General features: G+C 44.4%; 1 protein-coding gene across 4 annotated transcripts in view; it reads left to right on the top strand.

Moving 5' to 3' along the window:
* LOC148144088 (uncharacterized) overlaps positions 1–17125 on the top strand; it is a 179173-nt gene extending 162048 nt beyond the window's left edge. Inside the window, exons 1-2 of one of the 4 annotated variants that reach the window (XM_087974581.1) lie at positions 8788–8855; positions 14857–17125. In XM_087974581.1, the coding sequence (XP_087830707.1) occupies positions 15230–16450 (1221 nt within the window). In that variant the 5' untranslated portion in view covers positions 8788–8855; positions 14857–15229 and the 3' untranslated portion in view covers positions 16451–17125. Of the gene's footprint in view, positions 1–8787; positions 8856–14089; positions 14222–14586; positions 14744–14856 lie in introns of those variants that run through there. The other 3 variants (XM_087974580.1, XM_087974583.1, XM_087974582.1) reach the window with 3 other exon arrangements.
* Positions 17126–17981: the final 856 nt, after the last annotated feature.

Below are 17981 nucleotides of genomic sequence, written 5' to 3'. Positions count from 1 at the left end.
TCAGTGTTGGACTGGTGTGCACAAAGTTAAAATCTCACAACACCTGGTTATAGTCCAACAGGTTTATTTGGAAGCACTAGCTTTCAGAGCACTGCTCCTTCATCAGGTAGCTGTGGAGCAGGATCAGAAGACACAGATTTTATAGCAAAAGATCACAGTGTCATGCAACTGATAGGATATATTGAACAAACCTTGATTGCTGTTAAGTCTTCCATCTTTTAGAATGGTTTGCAGGTTTCTGTTCATTAATATGTAAATCCCAGAACCACTTTTAATTCATGTTCTCAAGATGACTTAAGGTTTTATAAAAATAGGTAACATCTCAGCTCAGACAATGCATGAAAGGTGAGAGGTTCGGTCTGTCTGTATCCCCCCAAACTTGAATCAGACTGGTTCTATTTCCAAAGTATGAGTTGATAAAATATTACATGGATTGATTGCTTTCATTAGCTGCCTGCCGATTTTTCCACAAAAAGCACACGTTGAATCTATCTGCAAATATAATACTGCAAACGCAAATTCATCCCATGGACATGTATGTATGTGCGTGCATGAGAGAGTAGTGTGAGTGTGTGTGTGTTTTTGTATGATGGAGTATGAGCCTGTGAGAGGGTGTGTGCATTGGTGGATTTGTGTGTGTCTGAGAGAGACCATGTGTATGAGAGAGGGTCTGTGTGAGGGTGAGAGAGTGTAGGGTGGAGTGGGGTCACCCAAGGTTATCCTCATGGGTTATGAACTTGGCCATCAACCTCTGCTGAGCCACTGGAAACAGTTAAGCAGTGACATAACACACATTGGAGAGGATAGAGTGGCACTTGTCTCACAGAAGGTGGGAGGCTCTGGATGCTATCATCCAGAGTAAACACACGCTGGAGGACCTTCGGCTCAGATAGATTCAGCTGGAAGCCAGGCTGCAGACACGGTGGTGGTGGTGGGTGGGGGGATCTTAACCGGACACTTTATTCTGGGAGACAGTCATTCCCCTCAGGACAGCCTTCTGATTGGGTCAGGGATTGTCTCTGTTCTCTGCAGTTGCCAGCTGGAGGCCAGATTACATTGGTGTCTGCCTGGTGCCAGGATTCAGGAACCGATAAGAAGAGGGAGAGAGAATGGATGGTGGTGTCTCTACCTGGGAAATGGCTTATTTTTAAAATTAAGAATAGCTAAAATGATATATTCAGAAACATTATTAAAGCATGTTCAATTTCATAAAAAAAGCTGCAGACATCTTTTGAAACTCACATTGAAATATGTGCAGTTAGGCCACAGGTGAGGACAGGCTGTAATGGGTGAATGGCCTATTCCTCGTCTTGTGAAATTGACTCAGACTATGTCAAAAAAGAATCATAGAATTGTAGAGCACAGAAACAAAGCCTTCGGTTCTGACCCATATCCTAAATTAACCTAGTCTCTTTTGCCAGCACTTTGCCCATATCCCTGTAAACCTTCCTATTCATGTCCCTATCCAGATACCTTATAAATGTTGTAATTGTATCACTTCCTCTGGAAGCTCATTCAATTTACGCACCAGTCTCTGCATGAAACAAGTTGCCCCATAGGACACTTTTAAGTTTTACCCCCCTCACCCTAAACAACTACTACTTCTGGACCTCCCCACCCCAGGGGAAATACCTTGTGTATTTACATTATCTATGCCCCTCATGATTTTATAAACCTCGATAAGGTTACCCCCCTCAGCTTCCAATACTCCAGGGAAAACAGTCCCAGCCTTTTCAGCCTCTCCCTGTAACTCCAAACCTAATGTGGGATATAAATGAATTAATGTTATTTCTGCAAGTATAAATTCTGATACAGAATAGGAATGAGAAAATACATATTCAGCAAAAAGAAAGCATGAGACGGGATTACAGAACAATGGTGGATATATGGGCAAACAGGAAAGCATCTGTTTCCCCCTTACACGGGGACACAGGAACAAACCCTAATCAAAGAGGTCAAAGTGGCCTCTGGATGGAAATAGATGCTGATAGAAGAAAAGATATGCCTAATCAATAATTTATAATAGACTGACGTCAAACACCCTTATGGGAGTCAGAGATAAGAGTTTGTCACGGACAAAACAGGATAAACAGAAGTTGTGGGATCAGTCTGAAGGAAATGAGTGACGTAAGCGAAGCAGGGAACAGACAATGGAATAAGGAAAAATATGGGGATTCAAACTGTATAAATTTCGAGAGTTTGTTGGATTTAGTGTGCATTTTGTCATTACCTTACCTGGTAATGAGACAGGGCACCCACCTATAGGTGTATAAATAAATGGCGGATTCAGATATTTGTCTCAGACTGAAATTATTCAAGTGAGTGAGCTTTTGTTTCTCACAATTGGGGGCTCGTCCGGGATTTTCTTCATCACCAGGGGGAGTGGCTGGCCTTGGACACTGGGAAGACGCGTCCCGTTCCCCATTGAGGAACGGTCTCGTGTCCCGTTTTGGTCTGCTCCCTTGGGTGACTGATGTGAATCCTATAAGAGAGACATCTGAATCAGACAGTGATAGGAGCTCGATAGAAAATACGGTGACAAAAGGGGCCAGGCAACTCTGTGCTCAGACCAAGGTAAGAAAATTGACTTTTAAGTATTGCCTTGGTGGCCGGGATTGAGTTTTAGTAGTTAATAAGGGACTAACGAAGGAACTCAATATGGCTTGCGCTTTGGGTAAGAAAAAAAGCCTCCGGAGAAACAAAGTAAGGAAAAGACAATGGAAATGGAGGCGGGGTCCCTTACAACATTCCTCCGGAAAGTCCTTTGGGCAGGATGTTGTGGAAATTGGCAAAATAATACTTGTACAAGGAAGAAAGATGATTAAATATTGTTGCTTTGTATGGACTAAGGACTCCATTCTTCGTCCCGCTGTCTTCTGGCCAAAGTACAGATCGGACGAAGACTGGGTTTGTGAATATCTGAGTTTATATGTCAATGTGTGAGAGAGTGAGAGAATGAAAAGAGCTGTACAGCTGGTAGGAAGTTTAACCCTTTGTGATTTGGTTTGAGTGAACATTTGTTTGTTGGTGATTGAATGTTTGTGTTTTATTCCCTGGAGCTTGAGTTCCAGGACTGTTTTGAATCTGATTTTTGTTATGGAAATTTAACATGATTTCTTTTAAGGTTAAGGATTCTATTGTGATTATGAAGAAAAAAAAAAGGAAAGATAACTTCTGTTCTTTTTACAGATCATGACTGCCTTACTATCAGTTTCTAACTAATCTCTTTTATCTTTACATAAAAGCGATTTATGGGGGACAGTTGAAGTTTCAGTTCAACATTAGATTGTAGTAAAAGCAAAATTCTATAGTTAATATCTGTGACCTTGGATTCAGCCATTGTTCATGCATTAGAAGTTTTTTTTTTAAAAAAGCTTGAGTAGACAAATTCTTTTAAGGCAAGTTCTGATTATTTTACGACTTATAGTATTGTAATTGAGCAATGATTGGTCAGGACTATTTAAGGAAACTAATTCTGGATCTAAATTAAAGGACTAAAACTGGGTAATTACAGTGAATTGCAAAATTGGGAACTGTATGCATTTTGCATTTTAACTATTAAATACTGAAGAAATGAACGTAAATATATGTAAATATATATAAATATATTTATAAGTTAGGAACAGGCTTTGAAGGTTAGTCAAGCATGAATTGATGAATTGGTGTTTGAAGTTATGGGGAGCTAGAAATATTGCAATATTTCTTTAAAAAAAAAGAAAAGGGGAAAAACGTAACGACTTATCCCCTTTGGGAGGTACCCATAGGGGACAAAGAGATTGGGTTTGTAAGTGCCCCCTCACCAGTGGGGAGGTCAGAACATTTAAAAAGGAAATGGAGGTCCTGGTTGAGGATCCAGTGGGGTTGTCTGAACAAATTGATCAATTTTTGGGGCCCAGTCTGTATACCTGGGCTGAATTAATGTCTATTTTGAATATATTATTTACTGGGGAGGAAAGGGGACTTGTACGAGGAACTGCCATTAAAATATGGGACAGGGAACACCCGATTGGAGCTGGACAGGGAGAGATGAAGTTTCCCCTCAGAGACCCCCAGTGGGAAAACCAAAACCCGGAGCATAGAGAAGAAATGAGGGAATTGAAAGACCTGATTCTAAAAGGAATAAGGGAGGCAGTTCCGAAGTCACAGATTTTGATTAAAGCCTTTGAAATTAGACAGGAGAAAGATGAGACTCCCTCAGCTTTCTTGCAAAGATTAAGGGACTCAATGCGGAAATACTCTGGAATGAACCCTGAGGACCCAGTGGCACAGGGTCTTTTGAAAGTACGTTTTGTGACAAGAGCATGGCCAGACATACAGAGAAAGATACAGAAGATAGAAGGATGGAGTGAAAAACCATTAGATGAATTGTTGAGAGAGGCACAGAAAGTGTTTGTAAAGAGGGAGAGGACAAGGGGGAACATTTGATAGAGGGTTTGAGCGACAGGGGCAGAGATGGAAGTCGCTACAGGCAGGATGGTATTATTGTGGAAAGATAGGGCATTTTAAGCGGGAGTATCCTGATCTACAAAGGGAAGAAAAGGCAATTCCGCTTATGAATTTTGATGAAGAATAGGGGTGTCAGGGGTTCCTGCCCTCAGGGGCCCACCAGGAACCCTTGATAAACTTGAAGGTGGGACCGTGTAGGGAGGAGGTAATCTCCCTAGTAGATACGGGGCAGCACGGACATCGCCGAATTTTAAACCAAAGAAAGTAGAAATGTTTACACGGTCAATTACTGTTTCGGGGGTGAAAGGGGAAGGATTTACTGTTCCAGTATTTGAACCTATGATGATAGAAGGTCCTAAGGATAGGATCACAGGGGAACTGCTGTATATCCCTGATAGAGGAAATAACTTACTGGGGAGAGATTTAATTATCCTTTTAGGACTGGAGATTGGAATTCAGGAAGAAGAATTAGTTGTACAACTGGCAATATTGACAGAGGATGCAGAGAGAGAGATAGACCCTATTGTATGGGCTAGAGAAGGGAATCGTGGAAAACTACAGATCCCTCCCCTTTTAATAAATTTAAACGGAAAGGGGACGTTGTCTGTGAACGACAATATCCTATTTCCATAGAAGGTAAACGGGGACTGCAGCCAGTAATTGAGGGACTGATTAGAGATAGTTTGTTGGAGCCATGTATGTCTCCTTATAATACCCCAATTCTACCAGTGCGGAAATCTGATGGAACTTATCGATTGGTGCAGGATTTGAGAACATTAAATCGAATAGTACAGATCAGGCACCCAGTGGTGCCAAACCCCTACACGTTATTAAGTAAGATCCCTCATGATCACAAATGGTTTAGTGTGATAGATTTAAAGGATGCCTTTTGGGCTTGTCCCTTGGCGGAGGAAAGATTTGGGACTATCCCCCTATGAAATCTTATTTGAATTACCTTATCTGGGAACACAGGGAGAATTGCCAATTCCCGAAACTAAAGATTTGTTTTTAAAGAAGTATATACTGGGCTTGTCCTCCTCTTTATCTTTCCTCAGAAAACAGGGTCTATTGGCACAGACTCCGCCCCTTGAATTTGCTGTTCATCCCATCCGGCCAGGAGATTGGGTCTTAATAAAATCATGGACAGAGACTAAGCTGCAGCCAGACTGGGAAGGGCCGTACCAGGCTCTTTTGACTACCGAAACGGCAATAAGGACGGTGGAGAAAGGCTGGACTCACTACATTCGGATCAAAGGGCCAGTGGACCCTCCAGTTGAGGAAGAAGTCTGGACAGCCGAATCAACGCAAGACCCGCTGAAACTCAGACTAAAGAGACTTTGAGTAATTGACTATACAGTGGCGATGCGGGCGCGGGATTATTTCTGTAAGATTGTATATTAAGCCTTTTTGTATTTTAGCATAATGATCAGAATACTGGGAATGCTTAGAGTTATGATGCTAGCCCTCTTGGTATTAGGATTTTGTCACATATCATTTTCATATGTATTATTAATGGTTCCTGAGTCTGATAATCCACAAGTAATAGACACTGATATATGTAGCTTAGTAAATTGTGGGAATGTAGCTAATCAGAGACAATACCGCAACTCAGAGATACATCTTAAGTCCTATGGGGATGGCCTCGGGGATGGTACCTGGTATAATGGTCTTGTCACAATACACCGGGCCCCCTTCCGACCAGCACGCGATTGTCCCAATAAAAACTGTAACCCCATATATTTAACGATAAGAAAAACCACATGGCACGGAGCGGTTTTGGGAGGTGGCACTTATGAGGTACAATTAAATGAAACATTTGGGATTGAAATGAAAGCAAATAGGAAGGAGTTTGTGGGCTGTTGTTTTCGAATTAGCATAGGACAGGGAAAAATAGGTAGAATTACTGGGTAATGAGATACAACCCTTCACCCCTCCCGATGATCCTAAAGTAGTAAAAATTATAGAGGTAAAGGATTTGAAACAGACCATCGAGATAGAGACTGGGTACGGGGATACAAATGCCTGGGTTGAATGGGTAAAGTATACTGTAAAAAGTCTGAACAAAAGCAATTGTTATGCATGTGCCTCCGGTAGGCCAGTGGCCCAGGTGGTTCCCTTTCCGCTCGGGTGGAAGCAAGACAGGAAGTGCATGAAATGTATGATAGCCCTGTACCAGGATGAGACTGCATGGAATGATGGGAATTGTACCTCCCTATCTCTGATGTTCCCTCCCTTGGAGGAGAAAGATGCAAAAGTTCCCCCCACATTTTCCGCCGCAGTTGGAAATCACACGTCATGTGTGCACAGGCGAGGTACAAATCGGTCGAGAGATTTGGGGGAGCTGAAATTATGAACAGAGATTAAGAATGTTACCGAAACGGAGAAGGGAGGGAACTACTCAGCATTAAAGGTTCCCCGAGCGGATCTGTGGTGGTACTGTGGAGGAGAAATATTGAGACCCACCCTACCTCCGGATTGGAGAGGGATATGTGCAATTGTACAATTGGCAATTCCATTTACCCTGGCATTTGAGAAGGAAAAGATAGTAGGGAAAAAGGGAAGGGGTAAGAGATTACTGTTAGATAATTCTTTTGATGACAGGATTTATCTTGATTCGGTAGGAGTCCCTAGGGGAGTACCTGAATTCAAAGCTCGTAACCAGATTGCAGCAGGCTTTGAGTCAGCTCTCTTTTGGTGGGCAACAATTAATAAAAATGTAGATTGGATAAATTACATTTTTTATAATCAACAGCGATTTATAAATTATACAAGAGAGGCGGTTAAAGGAATATCAGAACAGCTTGATGCGACAAGTAGGATGGCATGGGAAAACAGAATAGCCCTTGATATGATTTTAGCAGAGAAAGGGGGTGGTGGTTTCCATCCTTACTTCCCTGATAGTAGTAGTCGGGGTATTGGTGGCCATTGGCTGTTGTGTCATACCCTGTATACGAGGGCTCACCCAGAGGCTGATTGAAACAGCCTTGGTGAAACGAATGCCCCTGAGGGGACATTTGACAGAGGAACTTTATCAACTAAATAATAAGGAGATGAGTGAGACTAAGATGGATGAAATCTCTGAAATGATGCTTGCGAATTTTGGGAACAATGTTTAAAAAAGAAAGAGACAAAAATGCAGAAGATAACAGATTGTAATGAAAAGAAAAAGGGGAAATTGTGGGATATAAATAAATTAATGTTATTTCTGCAAGTATAAATTCTGATACAGAATAGGAATGAGAAAATACATATTCAGCAAAAAGAAAGCATGAGACGGGATTACAGAACAATGGTGGATATATGGGCAAACAGGAAAGCATCTGTTTCCCCCTTACACGGGGACACAGGAACAAACCCTAATCAAAGAGGTCAAAGTGGCCTCTGGATGGAAATAGATGCTGATAGAAGAAAAGATATGCCTAATCAATAATCTATAATAGACTGACGTCAAACACCCTTATGGGAGTCAGAGATAAGAGTTTGTCACGGACAAAACAGGATAAACAGAAGTTGTGGGATCAGTCTGAAGGAAATGAGTGACGTAAGCGAAGCAGGGAACAGACAATGGAATAAGGAAAAATATGGGGATTCAAACTGTATAAATTTCGAGAGTTTGTTGGATTTAGTGTGCATTTTGTCATTACCTTACCTGGTAATGAGACAGGGCACCCACCTATAGGTGTATAAATAAATGGCGGATTCAGATATTTGTCTCGGACTGAAATTATTAAAGTGAGTGAGCTTTTGTTTCTCACACTAACAACATCCTTACAAGTCGTTTCTCAACCCTTTCAAGTTTCACAACATTCTTCCCACTGAGTGATCCAATAGGCTGTGAACAATCTATTTTTGTTGGGGTGTAAGAGAGGGCAATTCTTAAGGCCAGTTAACTTTCACACTGTTTTTCTCTCAAATCTTTCCCCACTTACCCTACACCTATGCCCTCTCGTTTAGGACCCCGACCCTGGGGAAAAGATATACAAAAGTTGAGCAGCCAAACAAATGCAAAAGGACTAAGAAGTCGAGCCACAGATGGGGAAAAGAAAGTGGCTCCCGCCTTTTTTCTCCTATTGGCAATTGGACACTTCAAATCTGTCAGTAATACCACCTCCCATGGTCTCCAGCGTCTCTGTGGCAGCAAGCACTGCGCATGCTCCTCGGAGCCAGCAAGAAAACTGCGCCAGCTGCTCGCTGTCCGCGCACGCGGCTCGCGCCCTTCTTTTGATGGACCAATAGGAAGCACTGGAGGACCGGAAAGAGACTGGTCCTCCTGCCAATCAGAGCGCCCCTATTGTCTGAATGCGGAAGTTGGAGCATGAGTTTCGGAAGTTGCTGTTGTTGCTCCTCTCTCTCTGAATCAAGATTGAACTTCACCCTCGATTGCAACCTCCTTCCTCTGTCCAACATCTGTGAGTACCGCACTCTCTTTTCTAAATTCTGAGATTCAGTTGTTGACTTGCAGCAACTGAAAGGAAATGGGGTGAATCGGGGGTTGGGGGAACAGACTCTGCAAGCGTTGGTTCAGGTCTGTGTCCTCATTGGCAAACGCATTACCACAATGTGATGATTTTGCCTTTGCTGTGGAAGAAAATGCAGAAAAAAAGGTGCATTGTTTAAATGGTGATATAGTGGGATGTGGACAAAGTGAGGACTGCACATGCTGGAGATTAGAGTCGAAAAGTGTGGTGCTGGAAAAGCACAGCAGGTCAAACAGTATCCGAGGACCAGGATTGTTGGTGATTTGGACACGAGCCCTTCGTCAGGAATGATGTGTGGATGTACAAAGGGGCGTCAACATCCTTCCACACCAGTCACTGCCAGTTGTCAGACTGGCAATCAGCAAGGCAAGTGGTATATTAGCAAGAGTTCAGAAGTTGGGATTGCTTTCTGTGATCAGGCAGCCATTGAATATATTCAAGCCTGCGTTCATCTGATTTCTGAACAACAAAAAAGTGGATGGTGATGGGGGAAGGCAAAAATAATGGTTTTAAGACCAGTACAGAACAGTTACAGAGTCATACAGCACAGAAACAGACACTTCAGCCCAACTAGTCCATGCTGAATATATTCACAAACTAAACTAGTCCCATGTAGTTTGGCCCATATCCCTCTGAACCTTTCCTACTCATGTACTTATCCAAATGTCTTTTAAATGTTGTTACTGTACCTATATCCACCACTTCCTTAGGACATTGATTTCACACACAAACTACTCTCTTTCAAAAAAAGGTGTTCCTCATGTCTTTTTAAAATCTTTCTCCTCTCTCCTTAAAAGTTTGCTCCCTAATCTTGAAACCCCTATCTGAAGGAAACAGCACCAGCCACTCACCTCATTGACAACCCTCTTGGTTTTATAAACTTCTCAACTTCCTGTGCTCCTGTGAAACAAGTCCCAGCCTATCCACTTAGATGTCGGTATATTCATATCCAGTTATGATCTGTTCAGTGCTGGTGCATGCTCAAAAGACCAAATGGCTACTCCTGCTCCCAATTCTCTCACACTGTGTCCAAGACAGCAAGAGACCATAAAACATAGGAGCAGAAATTAGGCCATTCAACCCATCAAGTCTGCTCATACCACACACCGTGGTTGATAAGTTTCTCAACCTCATTCTCCCACTTCCTCCCCGTAACCCTTGATCCCCTTGATACTCAAGAACCTATCTATCTCAGTTTTAAATACCCTCAGTGACCTAGCCTCATGTTGCAATAAATTCCACAGATTCACCACTCTCTGGCTGAAAAGTTTCTCCTTTATCTCCCTTCTAAAAGGTCTTCCCTTTTCTAGTCTCTGGTCTCTCCCACCAATGGAAACATCTTCCCAATGCCCACTTTGTTTAGGCCTTTCAATGTTCTGTATGTTTCAATTATATCTCCCCTGAGTGAGAGTGTGGGCCTGTGTTATGGACTAAGCCAGACCACTCAAAACATTCTTAAGCAGGCAGCCCCAGACCTTAACTTTGCAATTTGATTTGGTAAGTGCACAGTGAAAATTACCTGGAGTAAGTTAGCTCGGTTGACTACTAGATTTTAAAACAGACAAAAATTTATTCACAAAATTACACAATGAAACATAAAGATCAGAATAAATAACCCCTACAGAACTCAGCCTATCCAACTAGACTCAGTTATGCTGTTCTGAATATGCACAACAGTCCCAATAAGCCAACTCCCTTTGAAAACCAGTATAAATGGAACACATGCTTATAGGTTGAAGTTGAGAGGCGGAAAAGAGAGAGAGTTTCCGCATAGCTCCCTGTTGAACTGCCAACCAGTTCAATACTGAACTAAAACTGCTCAGCTCACTCCCCTTTCTTCATACAGGTCACTTCTAAAACATGACCAATTTGGCCTGAAGTCACACCTGTTTACATAAAAACAAAAGGCCTTTCAAAATCCGTTTCATCCACGTTCAAACCAGACTGATCAGAACTCGGCCGGTTTATTACCTCTCTGAAAAAGTCATGGACAGAGTCTCCTTGAGCCAGGGAAAAGCTTTTAGTCAAAAAAGGAACTAGCTTTGTGCCACCTGTTAATCAGCATGAACCAGACCCTTCAGAATGAGGTACAGCAGGGATTAGGTTCAGCAAAGTGAGAATGGAGGGAGAGTGTGTGAGATGGAGATTTTCAGCTTCCAGGGAATAAGAGAGGAATAAGAGTTTGCTGTAAATTAGAATTGATCGGATGGGCCAATGGACCGAGGAGTGGCAGATGGAGTTTAATTTAGAGAAATATGAGGTGTTGCATTTTGGTCAAGCAATCCAGGCAGGACTGGCACAGTGAAGGGGAGTGTCACAAAACAGAGATCTTGGAGTGCAGGTTCATGGTTCCTTGAAAGTGAGTCTTATGAAGTCATGGAGTGGCTGTACAGGACATTGGTTAGGCCACTTTTAGAATACTGTATTCAGTTCTGGTCTCCCTGCTACAGGAAAGATGTTGTGAAACCTTGAAAGGGTTCAGAAAGGTTTTTCAAGGCTGTTGCCAGAGTTGGAGTGTTTAAGACACAGAAAGAGGTTAAATAGGCCGGTGAAAATTTTCCGTGGAGCACTGGAGGTTGAGGGGTGACTTTATAGATGTTTATAAGGGGCAGGATAGGATGAGTACCCAGGATAGGGGAGTCCAAAACTAGACGGCATATGTTTGCGGTGAGAGGGAATGATTTAAAAGGGACCAGAGGAGCAACGTTTTCACAGAGGGTGATGGAGTCTGATACAATTACTACAAAATTTCAAAGGCATCTGGATGGGAATATGAAGTGGAAGAGTTTAGGGGGATATGGGCCAAATGCTGGCAAATGATTTAGATTAATTTAGGATTTGTTGGCACAAATGAGTTGGGTTGAAGAGTCTGTTTCTGTGCTTATGACTCTAATCATCTTCGGTGAAAGCAGATGTGTGGTTGTGAAGACTGGACTTTCAGAGCAGCTTTCAAAGATGTTTTGCCTTGTCTGGGAACAGAAGAAGTTGCAATTAAATCTTTTATTTGTGAGACAGCAACTGAATGAGTGAATACATCTTGGAAAGTGAGAATTCATTGAACTGTGGGGATGAAGCCCTACCCTATCAGTCATTTCTGCTGGTAGATGAGACTCGGACTCAATAGGGGGAATAGATTTAGGACAGAGATGAGGAGGAACTGCTTTTCCTGGAGAGTAGTGAATCTATGGAATTTTCTGCCAAGGAATCAGGGGAGGCAGCTTCATTAAGTATATTCAAGACACAGTTGGATGGGTTTTTGCAATGGTAGGGGAATTAAGGGGAGTTGGGACAATGGAGGTAGGAGTAGCTGAGACGATGGATAGGTCAGTCATGAGCTTAATGAATGGCAGAGCAGGCTCGATGAGCCAATGGCCTACTCCTGCTTCTATTACTATGGAACTATAACCCTGCATTTCTCATGGCTAACCCACCGAACCTGCACATCCCTGGACACTTTGGGAAATTTAGCCTGGCCAATCCAAATCAAGGCTGGTGAGCAATGTCGTGATGTGGAAATGAACATCAGAGAATGCTAGAAAGGGACAAGGAGAGTAAATATACCAGCAATCAAAACTGGATTCTAAAGATCACAAAAATGGAAACTAAAAACGGTGTGTCTGAATGTGTGCTGCATTGTAACAAAAGCGAATGAATTGACTGCACACATTGAAGAGAATAATTATGATCTGTGACTCCTAATGGAGACATGGCTTCAGAATGACAAGGATTGGATCCTGAAAATTGAGGGGGGTAGTCAAATGGAAAGTAAGACAATGGGAGAGGTGCTAATGAAAGCACTGATCACAGGGTAATCTGGTGTCAGCTCGGATTTCAGGTCCTGGTTTCTCTGTCCTCTGTTGATTTTCCTGTTCCAACAGAGTAAAATGTGGGTCTGCTCTCAGCTCTGCTGGATTTCTGCTGAAGCTTTGACCCCACCCCCACCCCTTTACACCTTCTGGAACAATAAAACATTGTGAATTGAGACCCAACCCACAATCTCCCAGACTCTCAAACCAATCAGACACAAGAGTGTAGTCATAGCATGGAATCAAACAAGAAAAATGAAACAAAGTTAAATATATAGGTGCTCGTGCTTAATTAGATTAGATTCCTATAGTATGGAAACAAGCCCTTCCACCCAAAAAGTCCACACTGACCCTCCAAAGAGTAACCCACCCAGACCCATTCCCCTACATTTACCCCTATCTAATGCACCTAACATTATGGGCAATTTAGCATGACGAATTCACCTGACCTGCGCAACTTTGGACTGTGGGAGGAAACAGGAGCACTCGGTGGAAACCCACTCAGACCCGGGGAGAATGTGCAAACTCCACACAGAATCAAACCCAGGTCCCTAGTGCTGTGAGGTAGCAGTACTAACCACTGAGCCACCATGCTACCCCCAAATGTTTGTTCATTAGGAACTAAACCAGAAATAGAGATTTCCCAGGATTTTTATACTGCCCTACTTAAGGAATACTCTCTCCCTTACATCTAACTATTAGCACCCAGCTATGATTTACAACAATATTTACACCAACGTAAATAAAGCATTTGTTATCGTACAGACACAGAGATATACAGCACGGAAAGAGACTTTTTCTCTCCCTCATGCATGCATGCACACACATAACTGACAGGAAGTTCTAGGATTTACATATTATTGATACCTGCAACCCATTCTAAACGATGAAAGACTTAATCCAGGTCTGTTCAATATATCATTTCAGTGGCAGGACACTGTAATGTTTTTCCATGAATTCTGTGCCTTATGATCTTATTCTCCACAATCACCTGATGAAGGAGCACCGCTGTTAACACCAGTCCTTCCAAATCAACCTGTTGGGTGTTTGATTTTTAACTTTGTCCAGGTTAGGTTGGATTGGCCAAGCTAAATTACTCATAGTGCTCAGGGATGTGCATTAGTCAGAGCACTGGGGGAATGGGTGTAGGTGGGTTATCCTTCGGAGGGTCGGTATGGACTCCTTGGGCCGAGTGGCCTGTTTCCACACTCTGGGAATTCTCTGAAAGGAAGGGATTACCCAATTGCAAACTGCAGGGCTGCGCAGGCGCAGTGCGCGGGGCTGTTGTCGGCCTTTCCCCGCCCCCTCGCATCATCTATGACGTCATAACGCGGAAGTGGCCCTGTCCGTTTCAGAGTGAAACTCCCTCCCTCTGGGCAACCCTCCATCCTGGGAGGGAGTGGGGGTAAAATCTGTTCAGTTCGAGCAACTGGAGTGATTCCAGGGAGGGGGCAGACTCTGCAAACTCAGGAATGTGTCTTAATTACCCGGGTGAGGAGGGATGGGATGGGATGGGGCTGTTTTCCCTCCCGCGCCAGAGACTTAGGGGTGACCTTACAGACTTTTTATAAACGTATGAGGGGCATGGATAGTGTAAATATACAAGGTCTTTACCTTGGGATGGGGGAGTCCAGAACCAGAAGATAATAGGTTTAAGGTGGGGGGAAGATTTAAAAGGGACCTAAGGGGCAACGTTTTCATGCAGAATGTCATGTGTGTAAGGAATGAGCTGCCAGAGGAAATGGTGGATGCTGGCATCTGGATGGGTGTTTGAATAGGAAGGGTTCAGAGGGATATGGGCCAAGTCCTGACAAATGGGACTAGATTGATTTTGGGTATCAGGTTGGCACGGAAGAGATTGACCGAAGGGTCTGTTTCTGTGCTGTGTATCTCTATGACTCTGGCTTTCTACTAATATATGTACAGTTTCTCTCTGGTGTCGGTGTTAATGCTTTGATGTCTCCTTTCCCCCCACTTCCCAGAGACGTTAATGTGAGAACCGAGAGAGAGAGAGTGAGATGGTGCTTTCAATTTTGTGGAATAACTAAAGAAAAGAAAGTAGAAATGCTTGTTCTGAATTTCTACCCTGGACTGACACTGATGACTTTTGTAATCTCTTTTTACAGAGTATTTGGCGATCTGAGGACGGAAGTTTCAAAATTAACAGATGAAGGGCTTATGCCTGAAACGTCGACGCTCCTGCTTCTCAGATGCTGTCTGACCAGCTGTGCTTTTCCAGCACTGACTGTCCAGTAACTACAGTCCTCACTTTGTTGTCAATGTCTGACTGCAACAATGTTTGACTGTTATTCTGTGAGAAGGAGCAAAGCTTTTTGGTTCCTGTTTGAGTACATTTTCAGCATCGGTGGGTCTGGGTGAGTGACCCTACTGTTGGCAGCGCACTGAGTGTGGAGCCAGAAACAGTTGTCCAGCCTGGAAAGAGGAATTCACGGTGAGGAGGGGCTCTACACGCATTTGTGTACAGCTGAAGCTTCGGCCATGGAGAAACCTGAGGAATCCCACCCCGTGGAGGAATCGTGGAAGTGTGTCGACTGCGGGAAAGGCTTCCGTGCTCCATCTGCCCTGGAGATACATCGGCGCAGTCACACCGGAGAGAGGCCATTCATCTGCCCCAGGTGTGGGAAGGCCTTCAGCAATTCCTCCGCCCTACTGAGGCACCGATGGGTCCACACCGGGGAGAGGCCCTTCAGCTGCTCCGATTGCGGGAAGGACTTCAGCTATTCTTCTGACCTAAAGACCCACCGACAGGTCCACACGGGGGAGAGGCCGTTCTCCTGCACTGTGTGTGGGAAGGCCTTCAGCACCTCCTCCACCCTACTGACCCATTGGCGGGTCCACACTGGGGAGAGGCCATTCCCTTGTTCCGAGTGCAGGAAGGGATTCACTCAGGAGGGCAAGTTGCGGACGCACCAGCGGGTCCACACTGGGGAGAAGCCTTTCAGCTGCCCCGAGTGTGGGAAGGCCTTCAACGATTCCTCTGCCCTTCAGACCCACAAGTGGGTCCACACACAGGAGAGGCCTTTCCCCTGCACAGAGTGCGGCAAGATCTTCAGCAATTCCTCCTCCCTGCTGAAGCACCAGCGGGTCTCCACAGGGGAGAGGCCCTTCAGCTGCCCCGAGTGTGGGAAAGGCTTTACCCAGGCGTCGGTCCTGCTGATCCATCAGCGGATCCACATAGGTGAGAAGCCTTTCTGCTGCCCTGAGTGTGGGAAGGGATTCACTCAGATGGGCAACTTGCGCACGCACCAGCGGGTCCACACGGGGGAGAAGCCCTTCATCTGTCCCAAGTGTGGGAAGGCCTTCAGCGATTCCTCCACCCTACTGAAACACCAGCGGGTCCACACGGGGGAGAAGCCCTTCATCTGTCCCAAGTGTGGGAAGGCCTTCAGCGATTCCTCCACCCGACTGAAACACCAGCGGGTCCACACGGGGGAGAGGCCCTTCAGCTGTCCCGAATGTGGGAAGGCGTTTAGCAATTCCTCTGACCTGCTGAAGCACCAGCGTGTCCACACGGGGGAGAGGCCATTCCCCTGTCCCGAATGTGGGAAGGCCTTCAGCGATTCCTCCGCCCTGGTGAAGCATCGGCTGGTCCACACGGGGGAGAGGCCCTTCAGCTGTCCCGAATGTGGGAAGGGCTTTACCCGGGCAGCCACCCTGCGGAGGCACCAAGGAGTTCACGTGCCATCGCAGGGGGATTGAAGGAGCGACTGTCGAGTACCAATATGGACTGGGCTACCAACCCAGTTCTGGAACTCCCAGGTTTGAATCCCACCGCAGCAGATGGCGGATTTGGAATTCGGTCAGAAATCTGGAGGTCAGAATTTAACAATGAAACCATTGGGTGGGGTGGGGGGAAGCCCCATTCTGATTCAGTCACGTCCTTTTTAGGGAAGGAAACTGCTGTTGTGGAAGGATTCACTCAGTCATCGCAGCTGCATCCTTTACCTGGTCTAGCCTACACGTGGCTGCAGACCGACAGCAGTGTGGTTGAGTCCACCTGCTTCGCCCCACTTCTTTCCCTCCCGGCAGTTGGGCTGGGAGAAACTTACTTGGAGACAAGGTCTGGGTTGAAATTGCTGAGTGAAGCAATACTTCCTCCGGGTTAAGGCTGTACCAAGGATCCAATTACAAAGGGACAAGTCAGTGGTGACCAATAGTAAAGAAAGTGGGGTGGGGGGCTGTGCTTTGACCTTGAGCTGTTAAAAAGCAGCTACTTTTTCAACACCTTTTTGCTGAGGTGATCTGGAGCTGTCACAAAGTTGTGTCACAATAAAGGTAACCTGAACTTACTGCTGGGCTCAGACTCTGAAATCTTTGAGCTCCAACAGGTTTTTGTTTTAAAGCTGCTCATTTCTCTCAGCCACCTGCACTAAGTTTCCAATGTCATGTGTCAGATGGAGCAGTGAATGAGTAGCTGGTATCGTTAGAAATTGTAAATTTTTCAGGAGTGTAGAGTGCGTCGTTTCATCAGCATTGTAAAGGTTACTGGCAGCACCAAGGTGTGGGCTGTGTTCGCGAGATATGATGTGGAGATACCAGCATTGGACTGGGGTGGATAAAGTTAAAAATCACACAACACCAGGTTATAGTCCAACTGGTTTATTTGGAAGCACTAACTTTCGGAGCGCTGCTCCTTCATCAGGTAGCTGTAGAGCAGGATCATAGGACACATATTTTATTACAAAAATCACAGTATCATGCCACTAATAGGATATATTGAACAAACCTAGAGTGCTGTTAAGCTATTCATCTTTTAGAATGGGTTGCAGGTTTTAGTTTGTTAATACGTAAATCCCAGAACTACTTTTAAGTCATAGTCTTGAGATGACTGAAGGTTTTTTTTTAAAAGTGATATCTTAGCTCAGACAATGCATTACAGGTGTGAGCTTCGAGTCTATCAGTATCCCAATCTTGAATCAGACTGGTTCTATTTCCAAAATAGGAATTTATAAAATATTACATGGATTGACTGGCTGCATTGGCTGCCAGCAGATTCTGTGCTTTTTGAGCAAAATTGAATATCTGCAAATATAATTCTGCCAATACAAATTCACTCCATAAAGTTGTGCGTGCATAAGAGAGTGTGATTGTGTGCATGTCAGTTTGTGCATGCGAGTGTGCGTAAGACTGTGAACATTTGGTAAAGTGTGAGTGTGATGGAGTATAAGCCTGTGAGTGTGTTCGGGGGGGTGGGGGGGTGTGTACATGTATATGACTGAGAGAGAGAGCG

The sequence above is a fragment of the Chiloscyllium plagiosum genome, unplaced genomic scaffold (genome assembly GCF_037043375.1).
Source record: "Chiloscyllium plagiosum isolate Xiang-an unplaced genomic scaffold, Cpla_swu_hap1 HiC_scaffold_27, whole genome shotgun sequence".
NCBI classification, from domain to species: Eukaryota; Metazoa; Chordata; class Chondrichthyes; order Orectolobiformes; family Hemiscylliidae; genus Chiloscyllium; species Chiloscyllium plagiosum.
This window is presented reverse-complemented; position numbering and strand designations above follow the sequence as displayed.